The 25,418-nt window shown below is 36.1% G+C and overlaps 1 protein-coding gene across 4 annotated transcripts; it reads right to left on the bottom strand.

Moving 5' to 3' along the window:
* Positions 1-612: 612 nt before the first annotated feature.
* Positions 613-16,700, bottom strand: LOC134857235 (arrestin domain-containing protein 3-like). 4 transcript variants are annotated; one of them, XM_063873610.1, is made up of 17 exons: positions 16,585-16,700; positions 16,379-16,516; positions 15,870-15,996; positions 14,937-15,045; positions 14,773-14,851; positions 14,351-14,457; positions 12,819-13,025; positions 12,168-12,297; positions 9,829-9,843; positions 9,447-9,509; positions 9,029-9,123; positions 6,277-6,497; positions 5,523-5,800; positions 5,270-5,287; positions 4,061-4,161; positions 3,321-3,491; positions 613-2,273 (listed from the first exon to the last, which is right to left on the bottom strand). In XM_063873610.1, exons 1-17 carry the CDS (start codon positions 16,697-16,699, stop codon positions 2,025-2,027), a joined length of 2,223 nt encoding a protein of 740 aa, XP_063729680.1. In that variant the 5' UTR covers position 16,700; the 3' UTR covers positions 613-2,024. The 4 variants fall into 4 exon arrangements, with proteins under 4 accessions (XP_063729680.1, XP_063729682.1, XP_063729681.1 ...); XM_063873613.1 differs by having other exon boundaries at positions 2,174-2,284; XM_063873612.1 differs by lacking the exon at positions 5,270-5,287.
* Between the last annotated feature and the right edge of the window lie 8,718 nt (positions 16,701-25,418).

Below are 25,418 nucleotides of genomic sequence, written 5' to 3'. Positions count from 1 at the left end.
TTAGAATTTTTTGACTAGTGATACTTGATATCTCAACCTATTATCTGCAATTACACGCTACCAACTGAATTATTTGCAGCTGTGGTTTTGTCTGTGCTTTTTTCATGCTAGGAATTTTGGTTGTTTTTATATTTAGATCATAACAAAATTTCACCTAATCGTAAACACTTGAAGCACGATATTGCACTCGTAGTTGGCACTGGATGTTTAATTGCACTGCTCGTCCTATCAATCTCATTTTCATCTTCTGGAAAATCGGCTTGACATTCGAAATCCAGCCTTCCTTCCGGAAACTGAGTTGACGCGTCTACGGTTTGTCGCGCCCGCTTCCTTTTATTTAGTTCTCGCCATCGTTTATTTCTCCCCATCGTTTTTCACTACAAACTCTCAAAAACAAAACATCTGAAAAAAGTATTCAGGTAAAAATGATTCCACTGCATATAGATATACAAAGCTTTGATGCCACACATCAACTTGGTATACATTTTTAGTAAACGACTAAATTATAATTTAAGATATTAAAAATTTCATTAGGCTACTATTCAGCGCTGGCTACAAAGACAAAAGGTTTACAGTTTATCTTCTTCGATACGTATTATGAAGAAAAAACACTCAACGCTAAATACTTTTAATTTGGTTTTTGTCATAAACATGATCAACATTTTCTTCAAATTTGGATATAAAATAGCAAGCAATGTTAAATTAATTCAAAATGGAAATAATCAGTGCAAAAATTACATCAAATAGAAAGCTCCGTAGATTTATTATAGATTTATGTTAAAACGACAGACAATGGAAGCTATGAGGAAAGTTTTACATCAACTAGTTGCGTCGGTTGATCTATGAGTAGATAATGCTAAAATTCAATTCATAAAATTAATCTAATTTTCAATCAAGGTACAAAAAATCTGAGCAAAAAGCTTGCAAATTTGATCACAGTAGGTTCTCGGGGAAAAACTTATTTTATTGCTGGTAAAGATTAATATCTGATGATTAAAACCAATCAAAAACGGATTTCATCAATTCTGAAATGACTCAATGCTCGTTTCTGTTCATGGAAAGCTTTAAATAAAGCAGCTAACGAGCGATTTTCAACCTAAGGGTGCAAAAAAATGATTAACTTTTTTTTTTACAAAAGGCTAAAAAAAAATTGCCACAATCAAAAGGTAGTTTCTCATAGAAGCTTAATCAAGAGCGTCGAAAAAAACTTTTTGGCACCCCTTAGATGAAAAAAACAACATGCAATGATCAAACCATATAGCAATCAGACTACTTATAGCAACTAAATCTGAATTTTGTTTATCACCCAAAGCAGTAATGTACTCGCAGAAAGAATGAGCATCGAAACACTTGAATTGCAGCAAGTAAAAGATTTATTAACCCTATCAATTAACGAAGGAAGATCATTGTTCAAATCGTTTTTTTTTTGTTTTAGCGAGAAACATGCGATAATATTGCAGCTGCAGATCATTCGAGGAAACTATGCAAATGTATGCCTTAAAAATGCGTTTTTATATCTGTTCGTACGCAGTGCCGCCAGTGACGAATCTTTAAGCACAAATTCAATCATAGACATTTCAAATATTCCATTGACCACCTAACGAGTACCTAACTTGCATTTCAAGATTAAGGATCTGGGTAATTTTTCATTTCCACAAAACTTTAAGTTCAGTTTGAAACAGGCATAAATATTCTTGAAAATGAACAAATCATAAATATTCCTCATTAAGAACTAAACTAAACAATTATAAAACACGAACGCCGCCCAGCTCTTGATCTAAGGATAACAATGTCACTAAAGTTTTTGAAACCGCGAATCGTCTTTTTCCGAATTAACGAAACCGTCAGTTACACTGAAGACGATATCAATTATATATAAATATATCTATTCATCAAGATTTCCACTTTGAGCCCATCAAATTGAATCTGCGATTACCAATCAAATTGCATTTTCAGAAAGCAAATTTTATTGAATCTTCAAAGAGCCAATCATATTAGATATTTAGGTAGCCAACCACATTTCGTTAAGCCCTCGCTTCGTCCAAGTACATGCCTTGATCGTCAGAATTGAAGTCACTTCCCAAACTTCCATCTGCATCTACTAGCATGATAGCCCCGTCTTCCGTAGGTCCCATCACCTTCTGCTGGTAGTCCGAGGAGCTGTAGTAGTGGTGTGTCGTCGTAGTGGTCGTGGTTGATGAAAAGTTATTGTCGGCATGGACTTTCTTCTCCTGGGTTATTTGTTGTTTGTGAATCACATTGGGGACGTTCACCTTCAATATACCTTGAATGAGATCATTTATTGTTATTTTTAGTAATTGTTCCGACCATTTGAAAAATGTGGAGGAACTTTGTATTTGTGTGTTTTAGTTTTTTTACGCAAAACCAGTTTTAAATCCCTTTCAGTTGTGATTCGAACATTAAAAAATTTCCAAAACATTTTCCCAGTGTCGAGAAAAACCGATTTGAAACTTTTTCTTTTTCGCCAATTTTCGAGCGAGAAAAGCCAGCGGGCAGGCTGATTTATGCAGTGAAAAATACAATAGCTTATTCATGCTTAATTTAAGCCGTAAAATTCAGATTTACTCGAGTAAAGTTATTTGCCATTTTTGGTATCTTTTGAAACTTTTTTGATTTTTAATATTTTTTTTTCTACAAAAATAATTTTTCTACAAATGATCTACAAAAACTGTTGACCAATTTGCCTATTTTACTATGAATGACAATTTTGCTCAAGTTCTACCTTTTCGTTCAGATGCTTTTATCACACTACGCAGAAAACAAACGACACTAATTTTTTAAAAACTTTTTTTTTGATTTTTAGGACTATGGACAGAACATTCTGTGCTACTTGCACAGCAACCAGATATCCTTATTTTTCATTTGTAAAATATTGGAAATTTTCTAATTGTTAAGTTCAATTTTTTTATCCGAAAAATGAGTAGTTCGACCATTCCAATAAAAATCAAATTCGCAACCAATACTTGTCTTTGTAACTACCCTGGTGTATGAAACAATCTTTATGTTTCGAACAAGCGTCTTAATTATATAAACATAGCCAACATGCTGTTGGAAAAGAGCCAATGAACGCAAGTAATCATAAAAAAAATACCGACTTGTTTTTAGAAAAACTTTCGAACTTCGAAGAAAACAATAGATGGCTTTAAAGCTCTTCGAATTTCTAGAACAACGTTCATCATCTCTTAATAAGCTATATACAAACAATAGTAACTTCTCATATCTGACCCGAAATTCGCTTCTGATTAGGAAACCTTTATTTTCGCAATGTTTCAAATTATGTATCTCTAAAAATTAATTACCTTGCTTCCACTGCTGCTCTGACTGGTGCTCCTCGGCAGCAGTTCCGGTGGGTTGGGAGATACCGGCGACTGTTTAAACACACTACCCCTTCCACTCTCACTCAATCTACCCCCTCTCCCTCCGCCAGAGGGAGTGTTGGGCGCTTCGCTGGAGCTCTCGTGGTGTTGGTCCTATCAAAACCATGCATTATTTTAGTTTTTTATCGCTGTATACGGCAGGTTAGAAGGTTAACTTCACAGTATCGAGAGCCTAGACTCTCGATGACTCTTGGTTCTATTCTTTTATTGAACCAATTCATCACAAATGCATACCTGTTCACGAGCATATTTAATATGACCCAATACCGTATGACTTAAACTTTTATGATTCTCCTAATAATGATGTCCTATCGTCATTTTAGGACATAAGAATCCCCTTTCTAGGAACCACAGAGATGATAGTTGAAAAAAAAATGAGAACATTTGGAAAGAAGTTGGCGGTTGTAAAATATTTAACCCAATATTTTCTTTTAAAATTTCAGAATTATATATTTTTCCTTGTCTTTGAAGATCTCAAATTTCGTCTTTCATTTGATAAAACGGGCAGTGCTCTGTAACCCAATTGTGTTCGTTAACTGTCCCCTCACTGTTTCTGGTGCTTCATATTTAAATTCTCGTTGTATGCATATTTACCATTAACAATGAGAAATAGATTCTTTCTTTCTTTCTTTCTAACCAGCAAAAGTCTCCAGAAACATTACCTGCCCATATGCCATGTATATTTCATTCTCAACTGCCACATAGTCGTTCTGGTACTTTCCACTGTGCAGAGGGGCGGGAGGAGGATGCTCTCTTTCGTCATCTGGAAGCAAACACAACATCATTGCCACATTCAACATTTGACAACTTCAGGGCCACAATAGGAAAACACAAATCAGAAAATAGCTAACAATTGCAAAATTATAAAGAAAGCGTTGATGCAAGAATTGAAAAAGAAGATTTTTTCCATTTTCTTAAAGAGCACAATTTCAAATAGCACCGTTTCACCATTTTTTAGATTTCCCATAAAAATATAAACTTTCAGATCTTTCTTTGCAATTAAATCAATAAATGGAGGAATGTTTCAAGCTATTACTATAAACCGCTATATAAACATGGCTCCTGTCAATTGATTAAAACTTATCTGAATATATCTTTTGAAACACACTTTAAAATTTTCCAACTGAACTCAAATTCAACTTTCATTCCGTCACTTAATATACATTGGATTCAATTTGGTTACTGGCTTGAATAAGGCTGAGAATAGGCTTCAAAGTTAAATCATAGATATCAATGGATTCCGAAACCAAATTGAAACAATTTTTTACAGCTTTAATGAAACTTTTACTACTCTAGGAATCTCAGCTCAACTAAAAACTGGTGGTAGGTCAGTAAACGATGTATCAGTAAAGCGAAAACGGGCGGACAAGATCAGTAAACCGAAAATTCATGATTCAATTACGTAATCACATTTGCTAAAAACTGGATTTTTACAAAATGACAGATTTTTTCCACAAAACAATAATTGAATTTAAAAAATGAAATAAAATAACTCTTCCCATGCATGCCGTAGTTTTAAAATTGTTGTTCTAGCTCAGGAAACATTTATTTGATAAATCTTTAATTACGCAATAGATGTAATTATTACGTAAATCGGTTTTCTGATCTGGTAATTTACTGACACATCGGTTTACTGTACGCACCCCTCAAAACTATATCCTGTACACAGTTATAATAGTCAAACTCCACCAATGGCCAAACACCACCAGTTACACTATCAATGGTCAAACTCTCCGTGCTTGAACAACACCTGAGCAAAAATATTAAAAAGCTACTGAGAAGGATGCATCCACAAAAGAATGACAAGAAAGCGAAAATGATTCGCGTTAAGAAAGAGAGACATTTAGTACAACTACACTACATAACACTACCTTGCACGTCAGGTTCCTCTGAATAATCAGTCAAAGCGGAATAAAAAAAAGATAAATATCATAACCGAAATTGCTTTAAAAGGTCTGTTTTTGATTGTATTTGAACATAATTGGTTTCAACAAACTAGTCACATCAAACTTGTCACTAACTTATCCGGTAATTTACTCCGGTATTTTAATCAATAATGATGGATGGGTTATGCGCTTATCGATCAGGCTTCGCTTAGCTCAAAGTAAACCTATTAAAACCAACCAGACAACGGAATCATCCCGTCCTCTGGGAGACCCGAGGAGTCGTTATCGTCACTTGACCCTCTCCTTCCATTCACATGTACACTATGACTGGCTTCTGTGTCGTCTGCCTCGTGCTGGGGTGAATGGTGGTGAGAGGAAGAGGAGCTAGCTCTGAAGGGGGGTCTGTCGCCCCCTATGGGAGAGACAGCCGCCGAAGAGGGGGTGCTACTTGGGTTCGCATTTGAATTCGAATCTTCTCCTCTTAAAGCGTGGGGGTTTGGAGTTGAGTAGATGTACCTTAAACAGTTGAAAAAATTATTGCCTTTAAAATAGTATTCGTTGAACTTAGGGGAGAATTTCAAATGATTTTTGTTAAATAGATGCATGTGAATTGAAAGATCAGGAGTTCAGTGCAAACGATTTTGATTCAAATCGTTACCCGCCAGTTAATACCATGATTTGTGAAAGTGAATGTCAATGCTCACTCATATGACTACACGCTGTAAATTTTCATTCATTCATTATGTTGGCTACAAGGCAGTGAAAACAAATATTCGAATCTAAAGGATCTTAGTTTATAATCATACTTATTGAGAATATAGATAGCTTGTGTTTAAAGCAACAAAATGTCACAAGTTTTTAATATGTGCCGAATTCAATTTTTTCATATATATTCACTTCAGGCTAAAGATTGTGAATATCTACAATTTTAGAGGAGTTTCGATGCTTGTCATATAATCTGAAAATCACCAAGCTGATTCAATAATAATCACCTTTCGTCATTGGGGTTGAATCTGTTCTCAGAATAGGACACGTCCACAGCTGTGGAGTTGAGTGACACTTCAGTGACTGGGTGACTCTGACTCTGTTGTCGGGAAATAGCAGTGGTGCTGACTGTGGCCGCCGGTGATACTGGTTGGGGGATGGGATCAATGGCTGAGGTCCTGTTGCTCATAGCTGTTGACCTAGTCTGACTTCTCAGTGTATTGTAGACCTGTGACAACAAGATCAACTTTGTTAAATTATATATTTGTTTTATAATTATTTTTTATCGGCACGATTTTAATGTTTCAAAAAAAGGTATCAGTTTTTGAAAAGTATCAATGAACTCCGCGCGAAATATATAAAGTTTTTCAGTTGCTCTAGTTTGAAAAGTTTTAGAATTTCCTAAAACAATTAAATTTTAAGCGTCTCTTATGATTGACACTTTTATTATAAAACACGTCTAATTTGAACTAGCCGGTTCCTGTGCAATGATCGCTCCGACCACAGAAAAAAACGAGATTTCATTCTTTTTTATTTGTATCGTAGAAAAGAGGGGGAAATAACGTCAAAAACATTAGAAAAGGCTTCTGTTATCCGTTGACTACAGTTTTCTTTGCAAAATGAATAACAATAACGAAATCAGAATTATTTTCCAAAACAATTCCAAAAAGTTTCGAAAAAAAACTATTTTTCTCGAAATATTTTTCAGGCCCAAAATTTTTTTGAAAATTTTTCAAGTTAAAACATAGCCAACAGACATTTGGAAAAGAGTCAATGAACGCAAATAAACTAGGGGCCAGCTAGAGCTAGAGGTACCTGTTCGATAATTTTTGAATTTGTTGTACTGTTGCGGGATGAAATTATCAAATAAAATCAAAAATTGGGCTTCACCCAAAATCTTGTTTTTCTCTAATAAAAAAGAAAATTTTGAATAATTTGGAATTTTTTCAATGTCAGAACATTTTTCATATAAATTTTAGGGCGTGACCGCTCATGCACGGAGGCTTCCCACAACATGTTGCCTCGATTAAACCATTGATATCATATTCGGCTAAGTAGTTTTCAAGAAGAATCTAAAATTTTCAAAAAACGGACAAGAAATTAAAACATTGAATTTTCTCAGGGACGTCACCGTTTATACAGGTGAGCTTTTTTCAACCCCTCAGGGACGTCGCCGCTTATACAGGTGAGCTTTTCTCAACCCATTCTTTTGATTGAACCCAAAGTTTCAGCTTTGAGATGCTAGTTTTCGAGACAAGTCATAAAATAGTCAAAACTGTTAATTTGACTTTTCCTAAGTCCATAACTTGTGTGAGAAAACTTGGGCGTAGCCGATTTGATAGGGGAGCTTCAAATAACCTGTTCAATTGATTGTACCAAAAATCTCAGATTTGAAACAGCAGTTATCGAAGTTTCCAAAAAGCGGTCAAAAATCACATATTCAACTTTTCTGAGGACCAATACTTCTAGTGGAAAACATAGCCGACTAACAGTTGGAAAGGAGTAATGAACGCAAGGAAACTCAAAAAAAACTGACTTGTTTTTTCAAGAGCCTTCAACTTTTGAATTTCGCAGAAAAAAAATAGATGGCCTTAAAGCTCTTTAAATTTGTAGAACAATTTATGATGGACACTTTTTTTGTTAAAACTAACCCAATTTGAGAAAACTGGAGGCAAAACTTTTATTTCGCTGGGAAATCTGATAATTAATTTCGAAATTAGAACTCGATCACATTTTTCGTGACCTTTTTGCAGTTCGATAGTGGAGTTTGCTGTTTTTGTAACAATGGAAGTCCACTGAACTTAAAAAAAGTCACAAGTCAAACCGCGAAAAATCAAAATCTAACTTCCTGAAAAAAAAAACAAAAAAAATCAGAAAGAGCTATATAAGAGTTTTCTTACGTTCATTAATCGTAAAAAATGACCCGCTTATGCAGGAGAGCTTCACATAGCCCACTGTTCTATCGACTGCAGCCAAAATTTCAGATTAAAATATAGCCAACAGAGTTGGAAAAGAGTCAAGGAACGCAAGTAAACTGAAAAAAAATTTATATTGGCTTGTTTTTTTGAAAAAATGTTACTTAACTATCAAATTTCAAAAGAAAAAATAGATGCACTTTAAGCTCTTTGAAATTAACGAACAATTTATGACTGGTGATTTTTTGATAGAAATTAACCAATTTGAGAAAACTGGATCAATAGGTACAAATTATATTTCTCTCAGAAAACTGATGATTAAATTCCATTTTCGAAATTAGAAGTCAATCAGATTTTTAAGACCTTTTCAGTTTTGTTTTTCGATGGTGTAATTTTTCTTTGCATTTAACAAAAGAAAAGAACTGATATTTGAAAAAAATCACAAGTAAATCGGGAAAAAAATAAATTTGAGACTTGAAATATTACGACTTTTCCAGAAAAAAAAAACGAAAAAAGAACACCACCACGACCTACGTAAGAGTCTGAAGTACGTTCATCGACTCTTAAAAATACGAATTTCACTTTTTGTTAATTAGGACCATTTCAAATAGCACCATACAGCAGGCACTTTTTTGCTAGTTAGGTTGGAAAAAAAAAGAGTTATAATATTTCACTACGGTCACAAGTGTAATCCCGCGGAGCATCCATCAATAACTTCATGGTCGCAACAAGGAGGCAAAGTAGATTCTTCAAAGTAATTAAATGGCCATTGCCCATTACACTTAATCCTTTTGAAGCCAGAATGAAATTTCAGCGAGATGGTGAAATGTGTTTTCTAGTATACCTGATACATAGGGACGAAAGTGGTCTGTCCCATGGTGAACTCATCCTCTGTCAGAGTCGCTCCTCCATAAACACATGCCTCGTAGGAAGGAGGAGCTACAACACAGATACTTACGTAAAACCATCGAAGATCTGCAACTTTAGATCACCAAGACTTTATACTACTACCGACGTTGCGATTACTGATTGAGCAAACATACCGGCAAAAAATCGGTCGTCATATTGACTTAAACGAGACTTCTGAAATGTTGGAAGATTTTCTAGGAACTTGATTTTCCTTAAAAGATTCCAAGGTATACGCAGATGTATTCGCATAGACTTAGCACTACATTCATTTAAAGACTCAAACTTCTTTCGAAATTTTGCAGGAAAAGTAATTAGTACAGGTAGCTCCCGAAAATTTGGTGAATATTACTCACGACAGTCGTAGAGATCCAAATCGGCTGCAGTTGGAGCAGAGGGTTCGGAATCAGCACTCAACCCTGAACAAAATTTACTTGATTTCAGCATAATCCTATTTGTATTTTCTCACAGCAATTGATGAAATCTAGGATATTTTTTTGCAACATAAATGAAAGTCCAATTTTTTTTGCAACAATTAATACTTCTGGGAAATGTTCAACAAGATTATTCAGAACTCGATACCTGTATCAAACAAATAGAAAAGAATTAGATAAGCCCGCCCACTTATTTCTAAAGCAACAATTATGGTTATTGATTCGGCAGAGAGTTTGAAACCAGTCCTGGTTAACTTATTCTGAAACAAACGATGGTTCGATTTTATTAGACATAACCAATTACCCGTGCCACTTCTGCCTAAAACAACAAAAGCATTGAAATAAAGACATCGAAGCAAAAAATTCCTTGCTCCCTTCGAACGTATAAATGTTAATCAATAATGCGTGCTCAAGACAGCATTGACAATTTTTGACGCCATAGCAAGAATCCCTTCAACGGGTTTACGCACCAGCACAAAAATGAATTTACCCAATTCTTGGTTAGATCGAATGACCTCTAAATCTTCCCAGGGCACTGGTAACACAAGCAGCATTATCGGCTCCTCATCGCCGCATCATATTTTTACTGAGGCGAAGCTGCGCTTCGCAAACACAAGCGAGAACAATACAAAAAGTAGCACTAGAGTTCTAAAAAGTGCAATGAGAAATGTAAAATAAGCATCGAATCAGTTTTTAATCTTCGGCGACGCCTCGGACTCGAACCTACGACAGCCTAGAAATTATGTGTCTCACGCACTAACCACTCAGCCACGGACTCTTTTTCTATCGCAAACACTGGCCACAAATAAAGCCGAAAACAGATGCTACGAATTTTCGAATGCTACAGATCAAGATTTTACCAAAAAGGCGCACAAGTGAACACTTTTATTGGCGCGTTAGGGAAGAAAGAAGATTCGTATTAAAACACCAGCTGCTCGCTAGCGTAAACTTAGACCGATTATACTCTCAAATTAGTCAAATTGGTAATTTTCAAACCCCTTTTGCTTTTTAATTTAAGCTCAGGGCAACAATATCTGTTGACTGACTGACTGGAAACAAATTTCAGTAGACAAAATTAATATTTCAAACAGCGATTGTATTTAGCGCTAGAGATTATACATATGCTTTGGGTGCCGGACATCAAGCCCACGGGACTTCAAGCCGAATCCTAAAACAAAGGACTTCAAGCCAAAAATTCTCTCAAAAATCATAAAATATGATATAGTTGATTTAAAGACTGGTTTGAATAATTATTTCATTATATGTTAAAATGAAATGTTTAGGCTAACAGTTAAAAATCAAAGCATTGTTGAAGGCGCTTTATCATATTTATTCATTTCAAAATCCGACTGATGTAATTTTTGGATGCCATTCTTAAGGGGAGCATTGTTATGAATAACGCTCATTATGGACTAAAATTGCCGTCAGCTTGTTGTCGTAGACCCGTATACTGAGGTTGCCGGACATCAAGACGACAGGATTTCAAGCCGAATCGTATAATTAGGGACTTCAAGCCGAACATTTTGTCAACAAGTTATGAATTGTGATAAAGTTGAAAACTTTTGAAACATTTCTCAATACATGAACTTTCAATACAAGTTATTGGATTTTCATAATTTTTAAGCCTCTAATTGATGTTAAGGAATATTAAAAATTTAAACATTGTTGATGGGGTTTTTTATATGTATAATTTATGCATTTCAAAATCCGGCTGACCTAACTCTCTGATGCCACTCCTAAGTAGTGCACTGTTATGAAGAACGCTTATGATGAGCTAAACTTGCCCAATTTTTTCAAAATAAATATTTTAGTGATGAAAATTTAGCGTTTTAAGGTGCTTGTAGTGTTTAAATTTCGACTTGAAGTCCTGTCGGCTTGTTGTCCTAGACCCCAAAATTTAATTCAAAAATTAGCAAATTTGGCTGGCGAAAAAAGCGAACTCGTAATATAACCCAAGCGTTTGCTTGAGCAAATACGATTTCGCAACATATCAACAGCAACCGATTGAATTGAGCTAAAAATTTCATGTTTTATTGAAAGCTATTTACATTGGAATGACTATACCACAAGAACGGGGCTGTCTTTTTACAGACCGACATTTTAACAGACCACAATGCAATAATTCAATTAAGATACGTTTAAATAAGTGGAAAAATCAAAAAGGAAGCGGTTAGAACAAACAAAACTTCACTTAGAAACCGTGAAATCATTGCCTTTAACCAGACTAAACGGCGTCATTACATCTGTCAATCAAATTTGTTTGTCGAGTCTGGTAAAAGGTTCATGTATTAACTTTTCATGTAAAAAATCGGTCTGGTAAAGGGTCGATGCCTCCACGAGAACGATACATTTCCTAGCGGTGCAAACATGGAAATTTTGCTTTGTTCAATTACATCTGATAAGCTGTTAAAATGAACGACTCTCAAATAATTTTAGATAATGGCACTGTTTTCTCGCTACCTGGTCTAAATTATATGCAAAAAAAAGAAAACTTAATTTTCCGAAGCAAAAAGTGAAATCTATGCTACTGCTAAGGCAAGAAACTTAAAATTAAACTACTGACTGTGGGCTCGTAAATGACGCGTATTGCAAGAAAGACTAATCCTTCTTACCATTTCCTCGAGGAAATTAGAGTATACTCACTAATAGGTGGGGGCGAGAGGGGCTGCATTCCCTCGTGGTAGGAGGGGTAAGTTAGTCTGAGGGGCTCAGTGCCTACCAGCACAGGCGTCTCCACGCACACTCGCTTGTTCTTCTTGAAGAAGATAGTGAACTAAAACACAACAATACCGAATCAATGTACATATTTCTCAGTCAGCACGAAATTCCGGCTATCAGATTCAAAAAGAAACCTAAAGAGGAATCAAACTTTAAGTAACAGTTTCAACTTAACAAAAAGTCCAAATTGAACAAATCACAAAACGAATGAATTTGAAAAGGGAGTTTCAAAGGTGAACCATTCAAAAAAAAAGAAAAATTGTCTTAATTACTTCTAGTATAAAACCTAAACAGCAACGTGCTGATCAGTCCCTACGATTGCTTAACATGATACACCGAATATCCACCAGAGATAGTTTTCAGCATGTAATTGAAATAACGACAGAAAAGGTTGTTTGTACCACAAGCCTACGCAACTTTTCTTTGTGGTACCTAATTTTCCGCAAAAACGAAACACACGGATACAACGTCCTTCTATCCCTCCTTTAGAGGTGTTCGCGAATAACCAAGTCAAAAAATATCTTTCGAATATTTGCTTTTTCGCTTTCTCAAGATACATAACGAAACCATACTCACCCTGAGCAGGTATCTGATACTGATTAGTTCACACCCTTCCAATTTACTGGGAGGAATAGCGGGTACAGCTAGGGGAGTGTTGTCCCATGTGAGGGTACTGTGACTTGCACACCCCTCTCCCCGCACACTCTGGATTGTCTTCAGGGTTCGCCTGGTCTTCGTTTTTGTCCCAATCAACTGTTTTTGAGACCCAGTGTAGTCAACGATCTACAGAATCAACATTTGAAATGTTTCAGAAATTTAATTTCAACAGAGGCGAAGCGAGATTCGCATCACTTGCGATACAAAGCAAGCACAGCATTGCAAGCGAATAAAAAACAAGACGGAAATAACAAAATCGAAAAAATATATATTGTGAAAAAAAATTCTAAAAAATCGCCAAGAAACACAACAAAGAGCATTAAATAAGTCTTTAATTTTTTTGAACGAGCGGTTTTGAACTTGCTAAGGTTCACTAATAAAGTAACTTCAATTTCGGCTGTTGTTTCTTTTCCCCCACCTGAAAATTTTTGCAAGCGATTGCTATGAAAATTGACATACAGACTAATTAGGCCACGGCAAACATATTTGGTCTGACACTTAACCTTGTAACAACTCTTGTTACATCATAAATTGATGCTCGTGCGAGAACGGGGAAAGGAAAAAGAGCCTCAACTTCAGATAAGAAAGTTGTTTACGGGGAAAAAAGTTTAGTTCCCGATTACAAAACATTTTTATAAAAATTGATTTAACTGAAGTTCCAAAAAGATAGTACAGTTACAGTACAAACAGTTGGATTTAAGCCAAATTATTTGGCATTTCCAAAGAAGTTAAATGTTATATTTTCAATTCTGTGAATTTTAGTTTAATCATTTCTCTATTATTGTTCCGACGAAAGTAACGGAATAGTTGTGCTCGGGTGGGTTTTTTTTTCTTCAAACAAATTTCGACTTTTTAACTAGCCATTTTTGACGGAAAATTTTTTATATCATTCGAAAAGTATTGTTGTCCTGAGCTCAAATTTGAAAAGATATTTTACCTGTGATCACTTTTTGTAAAGTTATGGGGGTTTACAGATTGCCATTTTGGCCAATTTGGGACAATTAACGCGCGATTTTTTTCGCGCTATTAACGCCTGAGCGGAGATTTAACCCGGAGATTTAGAAATCGTTCCAAATTGGTTGAAGGAAGACTATTTGCCATAATTGATTTGTTAATCGGAGCGAAATCTCTCCTTTTGTACTTTAAATGGCGTGTGGGGTGATGATTTTCATTAAAAATTTCAAATTTTAGAAAAAAATTTCATTTTGTTTTATATCATTTAACTTTTATATGTTTTTACTGCTCCATAAACCTTAAAAGGCAGTCGGAACATTCAGGGCTTCGCCCTGATACAAGCAGTCTTGTTTTTATTCGAAGTTCACTCAATTTAATATACATCATACAATTTTGCTTGAAATCTTTTAAATCGCGAGTAACATCGTTCAGACCATTATTTGACAGTTAAATTCAGTTCAACAAGCTGCTAGATTCTATTTAAGATTTCATCTCACCTGCAGGAGATCCGCAGATGATCTCAGTATCTTCTTGCTAGTGTTGTTCTCACAGTTTGCCGATACCTTAATCAGCTCACCTGGACAGTAGCCAGTCCTATTTAAACCTAAAATCGAACATGCAAAGCCATGTTGAAGCCATTTAAATGAATTCATTTTAAGCTTTACTCATTCGAGGTTGGAACTTTAAGGGAACGTAGAGCATACACAAGCAATTATCTTACATCAGGGCGATACCATGTCTCTTGTCTTGGATAAATCCATTTTTTTTCCATTGCAGAGCTCTTCATGCTTTCGTTGAAAATTAAAATGCTTTTTTCTCATTGAAACGCAACTTTCATCTACACTAAAATAGTGTACAATTAGGAATGATGAAGTATTTCGCCGCAATGACCACAACTTTTCCTAATATTTACATTTACCTAATGTGACGACTGTGTTAGCTGTTTTGCAACAGAAACATGATTTAGATCCCTGTACTTTGGAGCTGTTTGCAGGCACCTGAACAAAACGTAATAAACTCATGTCCATAAAGTCAACGAAGTTAGTTTGTCAATTACGTCATAAAGCTAATCTGATTGCTCACCAAAGAACTTTCGTCTAAATTCAAGTCAAGAACTCCGAGAACTGTGAAAGGTTTGATTGAGAAACAATTCTTCGAGAATGGCCGTTCGATTACGGCTCGAGCAAAGTATCTAAACATGAAAGTAACTTTTCGTAATGATAAAACTACATTCAAGCAGCACGGATGTGTAAATATGTGTACCAATGGCCGAAAACCAAACCTGACAGAATGAATCGAATGCTTGGACTATCAAACGTTTTTCTGCAATAAAATTTGCTAATTTCTGCAACAGTTTTATTAGCATTAACTGCCATACTGATAGGGTGAAAATAACGCGCTCATTCTTCGAGGCGAAAAGTAGAATAAAGAGTCGTCCTGGTCAAAAATTTCAGAGATTGTAACATTCTTATTGTTCCGACTTTCTAAGAAATGCAGAATATTTATGCTTGGGATTGTTTTCTTATTTAGTCAATTTTTGCCGATCGAAATAAAAAATTTTAACGAAAATTTTATATTTCCCAATGAAGATATCGACTCCTTGAGTTCAAATATTTCGCCTCCAATCAATTTTTGTAAAATTCTTGGGGTCTGAAAATTGCCAATTTGGCCATGGTCTGAACTTATTTATGCGCTCTATGAAGATTTTAATTATGATGCCGAAAGTCTAATTCGGTTGAATTTTGCGTGGCAAAATGTTTTGCACAAAAAAAACGTTCCAAAATGAATTGAAGCAAGCTAATCGGTCGCATTAAATAATTGCACTCATGACATATTGTCCAAAATTTATGGTTTTAAAATATATTCGTTACCCAGAACAATTTGATACCGATTACAGGGCAGTCGGAACATTCAGGGCTCTGCGCTGATATACGAGCAGTCTTGTTTTCAACATTGTTTATTTCAACTATCAATGTTGAAATATAACCTGATAACTAGGGTCTGGAAAATACCAACCTGACGTATCCGTAAGGCCCCTCCAGGGATGTCGGGAGGGATGTATCTGAAGGCAGCGTATAGGCGAACGGGAAATCGTACTGGCCCCGACCCAGCTCAACATTCTTCGACTTCTTGTCATCCTCTTCTAAAAAATATTATAAGTCCCAGACTTAAAAAAAGTGTTCTTATCGCGTTGCTTAGATCGTATTAACTATTTCACTTGTTCCATTTTTCACCGAGATGTCATAATATGCTTCCAAAGGCTCCCTGAGTTCGATATACAGCAAAATGAAGGGGGAGCAAGCACACGCAAAAAAAGTGAAACTTTTCTTCCTATTCCTCAAAAATCCAACCTACATTGTCATTTGGTAAATTATTTACAACGATTCTACCACACACAAATAAGTTTTAACACTATTGAAGAGCTTCGTCGACCAACCAATTGTCTCGGCGAAAAATGGTCAACATTTTTTTCTGGTTCAGGCTGTTTCCAAAAAAAATCAAAGAAAAATTTTAGATGGGCAAACCTCTTCCATGCAGCGTTTGCTTATAATTGAAGTATTCCTCTCGTGAAGAAAATACGTGATTTGAATTTTGTTTTGGGGTTTTCTTTACTCCATACTCCCATTTAACTAAAGCTTCACCGACTATTTGAATTCTCAAAGCTGAAACAAAAATCAATTCAATTTCTTAAACAATTAAATTCGAAACTACTGAACGAAACAATTATTGCCTTTCAGCTTCAAAGCTTTCTCCAAGGAAAGGACCACTTTGCCAGTAATTGTATCACCCTGCCGGTAGACAGCATTGGCACGGTCGAATACAATAACAAATTTTTGTATTCTCATGCCCTCTGAAAACAGCAAAACAGATTAGCAAAGTTCCAATATAACGAACCAGATCTTCACAAATAGGTTGAAAAATGAAACTAAATTTATGCATATTTCTTTGTGTTTTCAAACTTTATAGACCCGTTTTGATTTTTAGTCTAATTTCCAGCAAATAAGTAAGCGAGCAGGCCTAAAATAGCTTATTAATGCTTAATTTAAGTCAAGTAAAGGGTCGAAGCTCTGGAGCGCTGCTATGAAATTCCTGAGAAGAATCAAGCCATATTGATAACCAAGAGCCTACTAGACGTCTACAAGCTCGACTACAAAACAAGTTCAGTTTCTGTAAAAAAAAAACGATTTATCAAGAAGACAGACCCTAGTCTTTTACTCTTTTTTTTTCGGGAGCCGGACATCAAACCGATGGGATTTCAAGCCGAATCGTAAAAATAGCCAAACAAGCCAAACAAGACTTCAAGCCAAACATTTTGTCAGAAAGTTAGGAACTATGATCAATATGAACAATGTTTCAAAGAATTTCTCAACTTCATGACATTTTTTGACAGTTCTTGTTTTTTTGGCCCTCCTTCCTTTCAAATTCATTTTCGAGAAGCTTATTTAACAATAACATAAGGCAATGAAATTTAACGTGGTGAACAAATCAACATCTGTGAACAGAATTGTTCTTCTATTTGTAACATTCGCCCGGAAGTACATACCGACGGAAAATAAAGCTAGGCTCTAAAACGACTGGCTAGTGTCTAAACACAGCTTCACATGCCTTTAATCGTCTCTACCAAGCCAGTTCAATTTGTGGTCCATTAACATCATTTTCAATTTGATGGCATTTCAGCGTGGGTCTTGAGCGAAAATGCCAATAACTTTGCTCCTAGTATTCAACACATCTACAATTTATCACTCAGAAGTGGTGTTTTCCCGAAGGCTTTCAAGATTTCAAAAATTGTTCCTCTAGCCAAAGTCCCGCAACCAGACAGCATGGACCAATTACGGCCAATGTCAAACACACCAGTACTCAGCAGACACTTTGAGCGATTGGCCTACACCAAGTTCATAAAAAAAACAACTACAAAAGTTCACTGAACAATTATCAAGTTGGTTTCAGAACAGGAGGCTCAACGGTCAACGCTGCTCTTCGAAAACTACACACAGTCCCTGACTTCGATACTCATCATTTTGACGGTGTACGTCTCTTCGCGCTGGACATGTCCAAAACATTCGACAGAGTGCCCCATTATTTTATAATTAGCCAGATCAAACAGATAAACCCAGGAGTCAATACACATGTAGTGAATTGGCTGAAAATTTTCCTATCAGATCGAATGCAGATTGTATCATATCAGAACAAAATGTCAAAACCAGCCTCCATCAACCAAGGTGTACCTCAAGGGACGGTTCTTGGACCACCGTCACCGTCCTTCATTAAGTCGTTCGACGACTTGAAGTGTCTTTACGAAAATGCTTGTCTAGTTTAGTTTGCAGACGACAGCAATCCGTAAATCGGCGTTAGAGGACTCGACGATCTAGTCGAATCATTTTTGAAGGAATCTTCAAGTGGTGTATGTCTTTTTTGAGAATGCATTAAAATTGTAAATTCAAACAAACGTTTTCGCACATTTTGTGCATCTTCAGGTTTTAAACATTCTAAACTATCTGTACAAAATGATCAAAGATCATAAAAAGTGTCACACACATCTTTACTTCAAAATTTTAAAAATTCATTCAATCAAAACTTTACAAATATCACTGAAATTATATAACAACTATTATGTAACATTTTAAAACATTTTGTCACAAATTTCTGAGAGTTTTCTTCGTTTTTATTTTCACATTTTCGTTTTGTGGCTAATTTTTATGCTAACATGTAAGTTGTTTCAAAATTTTGTTGTTTTAGCAAGAATTTTTGTGTCATAACTATAGGTGTAGGTGTGTAGGTGTATGTGTCATAATATAACTGTCAACACCCTGAAATCCAAAGAAAGGAGGTTCCATCTCAAGAAAAAGGTACCCTTCATCTGCTCAGATATCGAAAGCATACCGCTGGTTGCAAAAATGAAAGTTTTGGGAATTTTTATTGACAGCAGTTCAATTTTTCTACCACATATATCCAAGACAACCAGTAGAGCTTCCTCAAACCTGCTCCTGCTTCTTAAACTAAAGCGATTGGGATTTTGTGCAGATGACTTTTCTTTACTATATCAGTCACTAGTTCTATCAGTCTTAACTTACGGCTTGGAAGTATGGGCTGGCGCTGCGAAAACGGTTCTTAGAAAAGTGTACGCTGTTCAAAAATGTGCTGTTCGTGTGGGTATTATAAAAGAATTAGTTCCTATCGAAAAACACATTAAAGTCAAAGACGCGAGACTTCTGCATAAATTGACTAAGACTGGTTCGAAGCATCAACTATAAGACGTGTTGCCGCATAGACGCGATTACTGGTCCAAAAGGTTAACTAAAGGACTACCGACTGCCAAAAAGGCAGTCAAAAAGGTGTATGAATCTATGTTTCCTGACAGACTTTTGATGAATTTTTAGAAACTGACCCAAAGCTAAAGCCAGATGGACCAAGGCACTGGTGAACTCGCTTGACTTTATCATTCCATCACAGTTTCATCACAGTTTCTTATTTTTAGTATATCTGATGTTATTTTTAGATGTTAAATTAATACTTTTCTTCTTATTCTTCTTCTTCCATTAACATCGGGTCGACAAAGTAGTTAAAACTGAACGGCTATCGGTCAAACCGCGCAAACTGACTTAGTAACATGCAGAAATAGTGAACTCATGGTTGGGTCTCAGTATCCCCAGACCACGAGGTCACTCCTAAAACTATTACTTAAATATTGTATTATCATTGTTTTTGTTCAGCAGATAAAAATCATCATATCCATCAGATATCAAGCCTCTCCCTCAATTCTTAGCTTCTCAGTACCCGAAAACTAGCTAGACGTGAAATTAATTCAATTTAGGACATTCCGGGAAGCTATAAATTGTTAAAATATAGTTCACAGTCCTTCTCCGAGACCCTTCCGGATTCTTGAGTCCGGAAGAAGAGCTCTCTTCTCGTCATCTAGAAAGGGTAGTAAAATCCTCCCTTTAGCCCTTCTGATTCTCGGGAATTGCTCGGTAACGATTGTAGCTGTACAACCGTTACAACTCGGAGCGCTCTTCTATAAATATCGTCGACTGTAATTTCTGTCATCCCTCTCGTTACTCGCACGTCTCTGTTATAACAGCAAAAATTGTCGTTCTCATGTTTGCGGTTTCAATTGCAGCAAAAGTCAGAATCGCTACCTGTCATAAACTCCCTAATTCAAAGTTGAAAAATTTCTTCTTCAATCCAAATTAACCCCTCCGAATACCTTCAATTGAAACAGTCAAAACAGTCAATTCTCCAGACATACTACTTTAAAGAAAAAATCGTCGATGACATGCATTTTTGGTTTTTATGGTCAAAGTTCACTAGTCCCCGGAAAGCACGATCAATGTCTTCATTGAGCTTAGTGTAACTCGCCGGAATGGTACAGTGCAATCGAACATAATTTACAAAATGCATAAAAAAAACTTTATCCACATTACATCGACTCACTACGTGCTGCAAATGGCATCATTCTACATTGTTGTAGCCTTCTAAAACTTTCATTTTGAGGACATGACTTATGAAAAAGTGCCTTTTTTGACCTTTAGTGCAATTGACTCAAGTTAAAACTTTTTCTGCTAGGGTTAAAAATTGTTGGGACGCAGGAAAACCTGCCAACCAACAAACTAAATCTATCCTACTATGCTTCTTTTCTTAAAAAATTTAGTTGTTATTGGTCCTAAATAATGAAATTAAGAAAATCGGTGTTCAAAAGAAACAATAAAACATTCTCCCTCTTCAAGAGATCACGTAAGTCCTTCATGTCACCACAAAGTGAACAGTCATCTTAGTTGATTGAAAACAATCATTCAGGCCGGAGATTTTGGAACACACTCTCAACCCAAACCTTCCTAATTAAATAGTAAAAGTCTGTAAAAACACTAACCAAAATCACAATGCAAGTTATAAATGCAGCAAAATTGAACTCAACATAACTAAAATTTTTTCTTCTATCAACCATCAATTTCAAGCTTAGTTAGCTTGGTTGCTCATTGGAGTTTTTCGTACACAAAAACATTTTGGTTTTATTTTCCGCCTCTTTGTTACATCCATGTTTTTATCTCTTTCTTTCAAGTTTTCGTCAGTCAGAAGTTCTAAAACTTCTTAAATCTTCTAATCGTTCTCTTTTTGCATCTGGTCATCCGGCTATTGTTACTGTTCCATCTCCTCCTCCTGCAACATCGACTCTGCCCCTTCGGTTCAGTGTCGTGCAACATATCAGTGGCTATTCTGAAGCTATTGGAGGCAGTCCTCTCACACGTTTGCTCTTCTACCCTTTGTTTGCAACAACGTAGAGGGTCTACCGTCGTTTCCCTATTACTGCAGAAGCTGTTGTGGAGGCACTACGTCACCTTTCATCTAGATTTTTCTTTAAGGATTCTTCTTTTTCTCTGTCGTCAAAACCAATTGTCTTCAACGTTCTTTTTACTGCGGTAGTTACTTCATTCCGGTGCGTCATGAAAGCTCGTTCGAAAGCTTCTGATCCTATGTGCATCTGATACAAACTGTACAATCTGCTGTGCTTCGAAATAAGCTTTTTGTCATACTCGTACAACCAGACAGTCATGTTGGCTATAAACCACGGCATCAGTCGTCTTCTGGTCCAAATTTTCTTTACTTGTATCGGAAGGTTCAAGATTTTGCACATCGTCTCGAAAACATCTAAATCTTTTAGACAGTCAAGCTTTTCCGACTTTTCCTTAGTCGCTGCTTCCTGTCTTTTATTCTCTCTAACTTGAGCTTCCAGCCATCTAATCTCCATCATAACTTCAACTATAACTTTTTTATGGGCTGTGATGAGTCTGATAAACCCATGGAGAGCAGCACTCTAGAGTCCCAGATCAAAACCAGATTACTTCGCCCAGGATACCACCATGTTTCAAACAAACAGTGTCATGGAAATTCATCATGCGTTAGTATAATGCTTCTCCAATTTCGGTTCCCTGACGCTTCCAGCAGTGGTTCTACTTCCATCATCACCCGGTGGATTTCGTCACTATCGTCTACTGCATTGTAATACGTTGCAAATGATCTTTCTACTTCTTTCTTTCAAAATCCCCAAATTTCCCACTAGCATATCCTATGAACTACTTTCCAAATATCGGTTTCAATTCGTCTTTGGTTCTTTCTGGAACTGCGGCGAAGATCTTAAAAAATAAACGAAAGATTTCTTGCAAGTCTTACACATTTTGACACTGAGAAAGCTCGATCCACTATTGTCCTTGTTTTATTTACATCCACTGCCACGATTTTGTGCATCTTCAGGTTTTAAACATTCTAAACTATCTTTACAAAATGATCAAAGATCATAAAAAGTGTCACACACATCTTTACTTCAAAACTTTAAAAATTCATTCAATCAAAACTTTACAAATATCACTGAAATTATATAACAACTATTATGTAACATTTTAAAACATTTTGTCACAAATTTCTGAGAGTTTTCTTCATTTTTATTTTCACATTTTCGTTTTATGGCTAATTTTAATGCTAACATGTAAGTTGTTTCAAAATTTTGTTGTTTTAGCCAGAATTTTTGTGTCATAACTATAGGTGTAGGTGTGTAGGTGTATGTGTCATAATATAACTGTCAACTCCTGAAATCCAAAGAAAGGAGATTCAATCTCAAGAAAAAGGTACCCTTCATCTGCTCAGATATCGAAAGCATACCGCTGGTTGCAAAAATGAAAGTTTTGGGAATTTTTATTGACAGCAGTTCAATTTTTCTACCAGATATATCCAAGACAACCAGTAGAGCTTCCTCAAACCTGCTCCTGCTTCTTAAACTAAAGCGATTGGGATTTTGTGCAGATGACTTTTCTTAGCTATATCAGTCACTAGTTCTATCAGTCTTAACTTACGGCTTGGAAGTATGGGGCGGCGCTGCGAAAACGGTTCTTAGAAAAGTGTACGCTGTTCAAAAATGTGCTGCTCGTGTGGGTATTATAAAAGAATTAGTTCCTATCGAAAAACACATTAAAGTCAAAGACGCGAGACTTCTGCATAAAATGACTAAAACTGGTTCGAAGCATCAACTATAAGACGTGTTGCCGCATAGACGCAATTACTGTTCCAAAAGGTTAACTAAAGGACTACCGACTGCCAAAAAGGCAGTCAAAAAGGTGTATGAATCTATGTTTCCTGACAGACTTTTGATGAAATTTTAGAAACTGACCCAAAGCTAAAGCCAGATGGACCAAGGCACTGGTGAACTCGCTTGACTTCATCATTCCATCACAGTTTCATCACAGTTTCTTATTTTTAGTATATCTGATGTTATTTTTAGATGTTAAATTAATACTTTTCTTCTTATTCTTCTTCTTCCATTAACATCGGGTCGACAAAGTAGTTAAAACTGAACGGCTATCGGTCAAACCGCGCAAACTGACTTAGTAACATGCAGAAATAGTGAACTCATGGTTGGGTCTCAGTATCCCCAGACCACGAGGTCACTCCTAAAACTATTACTTAAATATTGTATTATCATTGTTTTTGTTCAGCAGATAAAAATCATCATAATCATCAGATATCAAGCCTCTCCCTCAATTCTTAGGTTCTCAGTACCCGAAAACTAACTAGACGTGAAATTAATTCAATTTAGGACATTCCGGGAAGCTATAAATTGTTAAAATATAGTTCACAGTCCTTCTCCGAGACCCTTCCGGATTCTTGAGTCCGGAAGAAGAGCTCTCTTCTCGTCATCTAGAAAGGGTAGTAAAATCCTCCCTTTAGCCCTTCTGATTCTCGGGAATTGCTCGGTAACGATTGTAGCTGTACAACCGTTACAACTCGGAGCGCTCTTCTATAAATATCGTCGACTGTAATTTCTGTCATCCCTCTCGTTACTCGCACGTCTCTGTTATAACAGCAAAAATCGTCGTTCTCATGTTTGCGGTTTCAATTGCAGCAAAAGTCAGAATCGCTACTTGTCATGAACTCCCTAATTCAAAGTTGAAAAATTTCTTCTTCAATCCAAATTAACCCCTCCGAATACCTTCAATTGAAACAGTCAAAACAGTCAATACTCCAGACATACTATTTTAAAGAAAAATTCGTCGATGACATGCATTTTTGGTTTTTATGGTCAAAGTTCACTAGTCCCCGGAAAGCACGATCAATGTCTTCATTGAGCTTAGTGTAACTCGCCGGAATGGTACAGTGCAATCGAACATAATTTACAAAATGCATCAAAAAAACTTTATCCACATTACATCGACTCACTACGTGCTGCAAATGGCATCATTCTACATTGTTGTAGCCTTCTAAATTTTTCATTTTGAGGATATGACTTATGAAAAAGTGCCTTTTCTGACCTTTAGTGCAATTGACTCAAGTTAAAACTTTTTCTGCTAGGGTTAAAAATTGTTGGGACGCAGGAAAACCTGCCAACCAACAAACTAAATCTATCCTACTATGCTTCTTTTCTTAAAAAAATTAGTTGTTATTGGTCCTAAATAATGAAATTAAGAAAATCGGTGTTCAAAAGAAACAATAAAACTTTCTCCCTCTTCAAGAGATCACGTAAGTCCTTCATGTCACCACAAAGTGAACAGTCATCTTAGTTGATTGAAAACAATCATTCAGGCCGGAGTTTTTGGAACACACTCTCAACCCAAACCTTCCTAATTAAATAGTAAAAGTCTGTAAAAACACTAACCAAAATCACAATGCAAGTTATAAATGCAGCAAAATTGAACTCAACATAACTAAAAATTTTTCTTCTATCAACCATCAATTTCAAGCTTAGTTAGCTTGGTTGCTCATTGGAGTTTTTCGTACACAAAAACATTCTGGTTTTATTTTCCGCCTCTTTGTTACATCCATGTTTTTATCTCTTTCTTTCAAGTTTTCGTCAGTCAGAAGTTCTAAAACTTCTTAAATCTTCTAATCGTTCTCTTTTTGCATCTGGTCATCCGGCTATTGTTACTGTTCCATCTCCTCCTCCTGCGACATCGACTCTGCCCTTTCGGTTTCAGTGTCGTGCAACATATCAGTGGCTATTCTGAAGCTATTGGAGGCAGTCCTCTCACACGTTTGCTCTTCTACCCTTTGTTTGCAACAACGTAGAGGGTCTACCGTCGTTTCCCTATTACTGCAGAAGCTGTTGTGGAGGCACTACGTCACCTTTCATCTAGATTTTTCTTTAAGGATTCTTCTTTTTCTCTGTCGTCAAAACCAATTGTCTTCAACGTTCTTTTTACTGCGGTAGTTACTTCATTCCGGTGCGTCATGAAAGCTCGTTCGAAAGCTTCTGATCCTATGTGCATCTGATACAAACTGTACAATCTGCTGTACAAATAAGCTTTTTGTCATACTCGTACAACCAGACAGTCATGTTGGCTATAAACCACGGCATCAGTCGTCTTCTGGTCCAAATTTTCTTTACTTGTATCGGAAGGTTCAAGATTTTGCACATCGTCTCGAAAAGATCTAAATCTTTTAGACAGTCAAGCTTTTCCGACTTTTCCTTAGTCGCTGCTTCCTGTCTTTTATTCTCTCTAACTTGAGCTTCCAGCCATCTAATCTCCATCATAACTTCAACTATAACTTTTTTATGGGCTGTGATGAGTCTGATAAACCCAT

The sequence above is a fragment of the Symsagittifera roscoffensis genome, chromosome 1 (genome assembly GCF_963678635.1).
Source record: "Symsagittifera roscoffensis chromosome 1, txSymRosc1.1, whole genome shotgun sequence".
Classification (NCBI taxonomy): domain Eukaryota; kingdom Metazoa; phylum Xenacoelomorpha; order Acoela; family Convolutidae; genus Symsagittifera; species Symsagittifera roscoffensis.
This window is presented reverse-complemented; position numbering and strand designations above follow the sequence as displayed.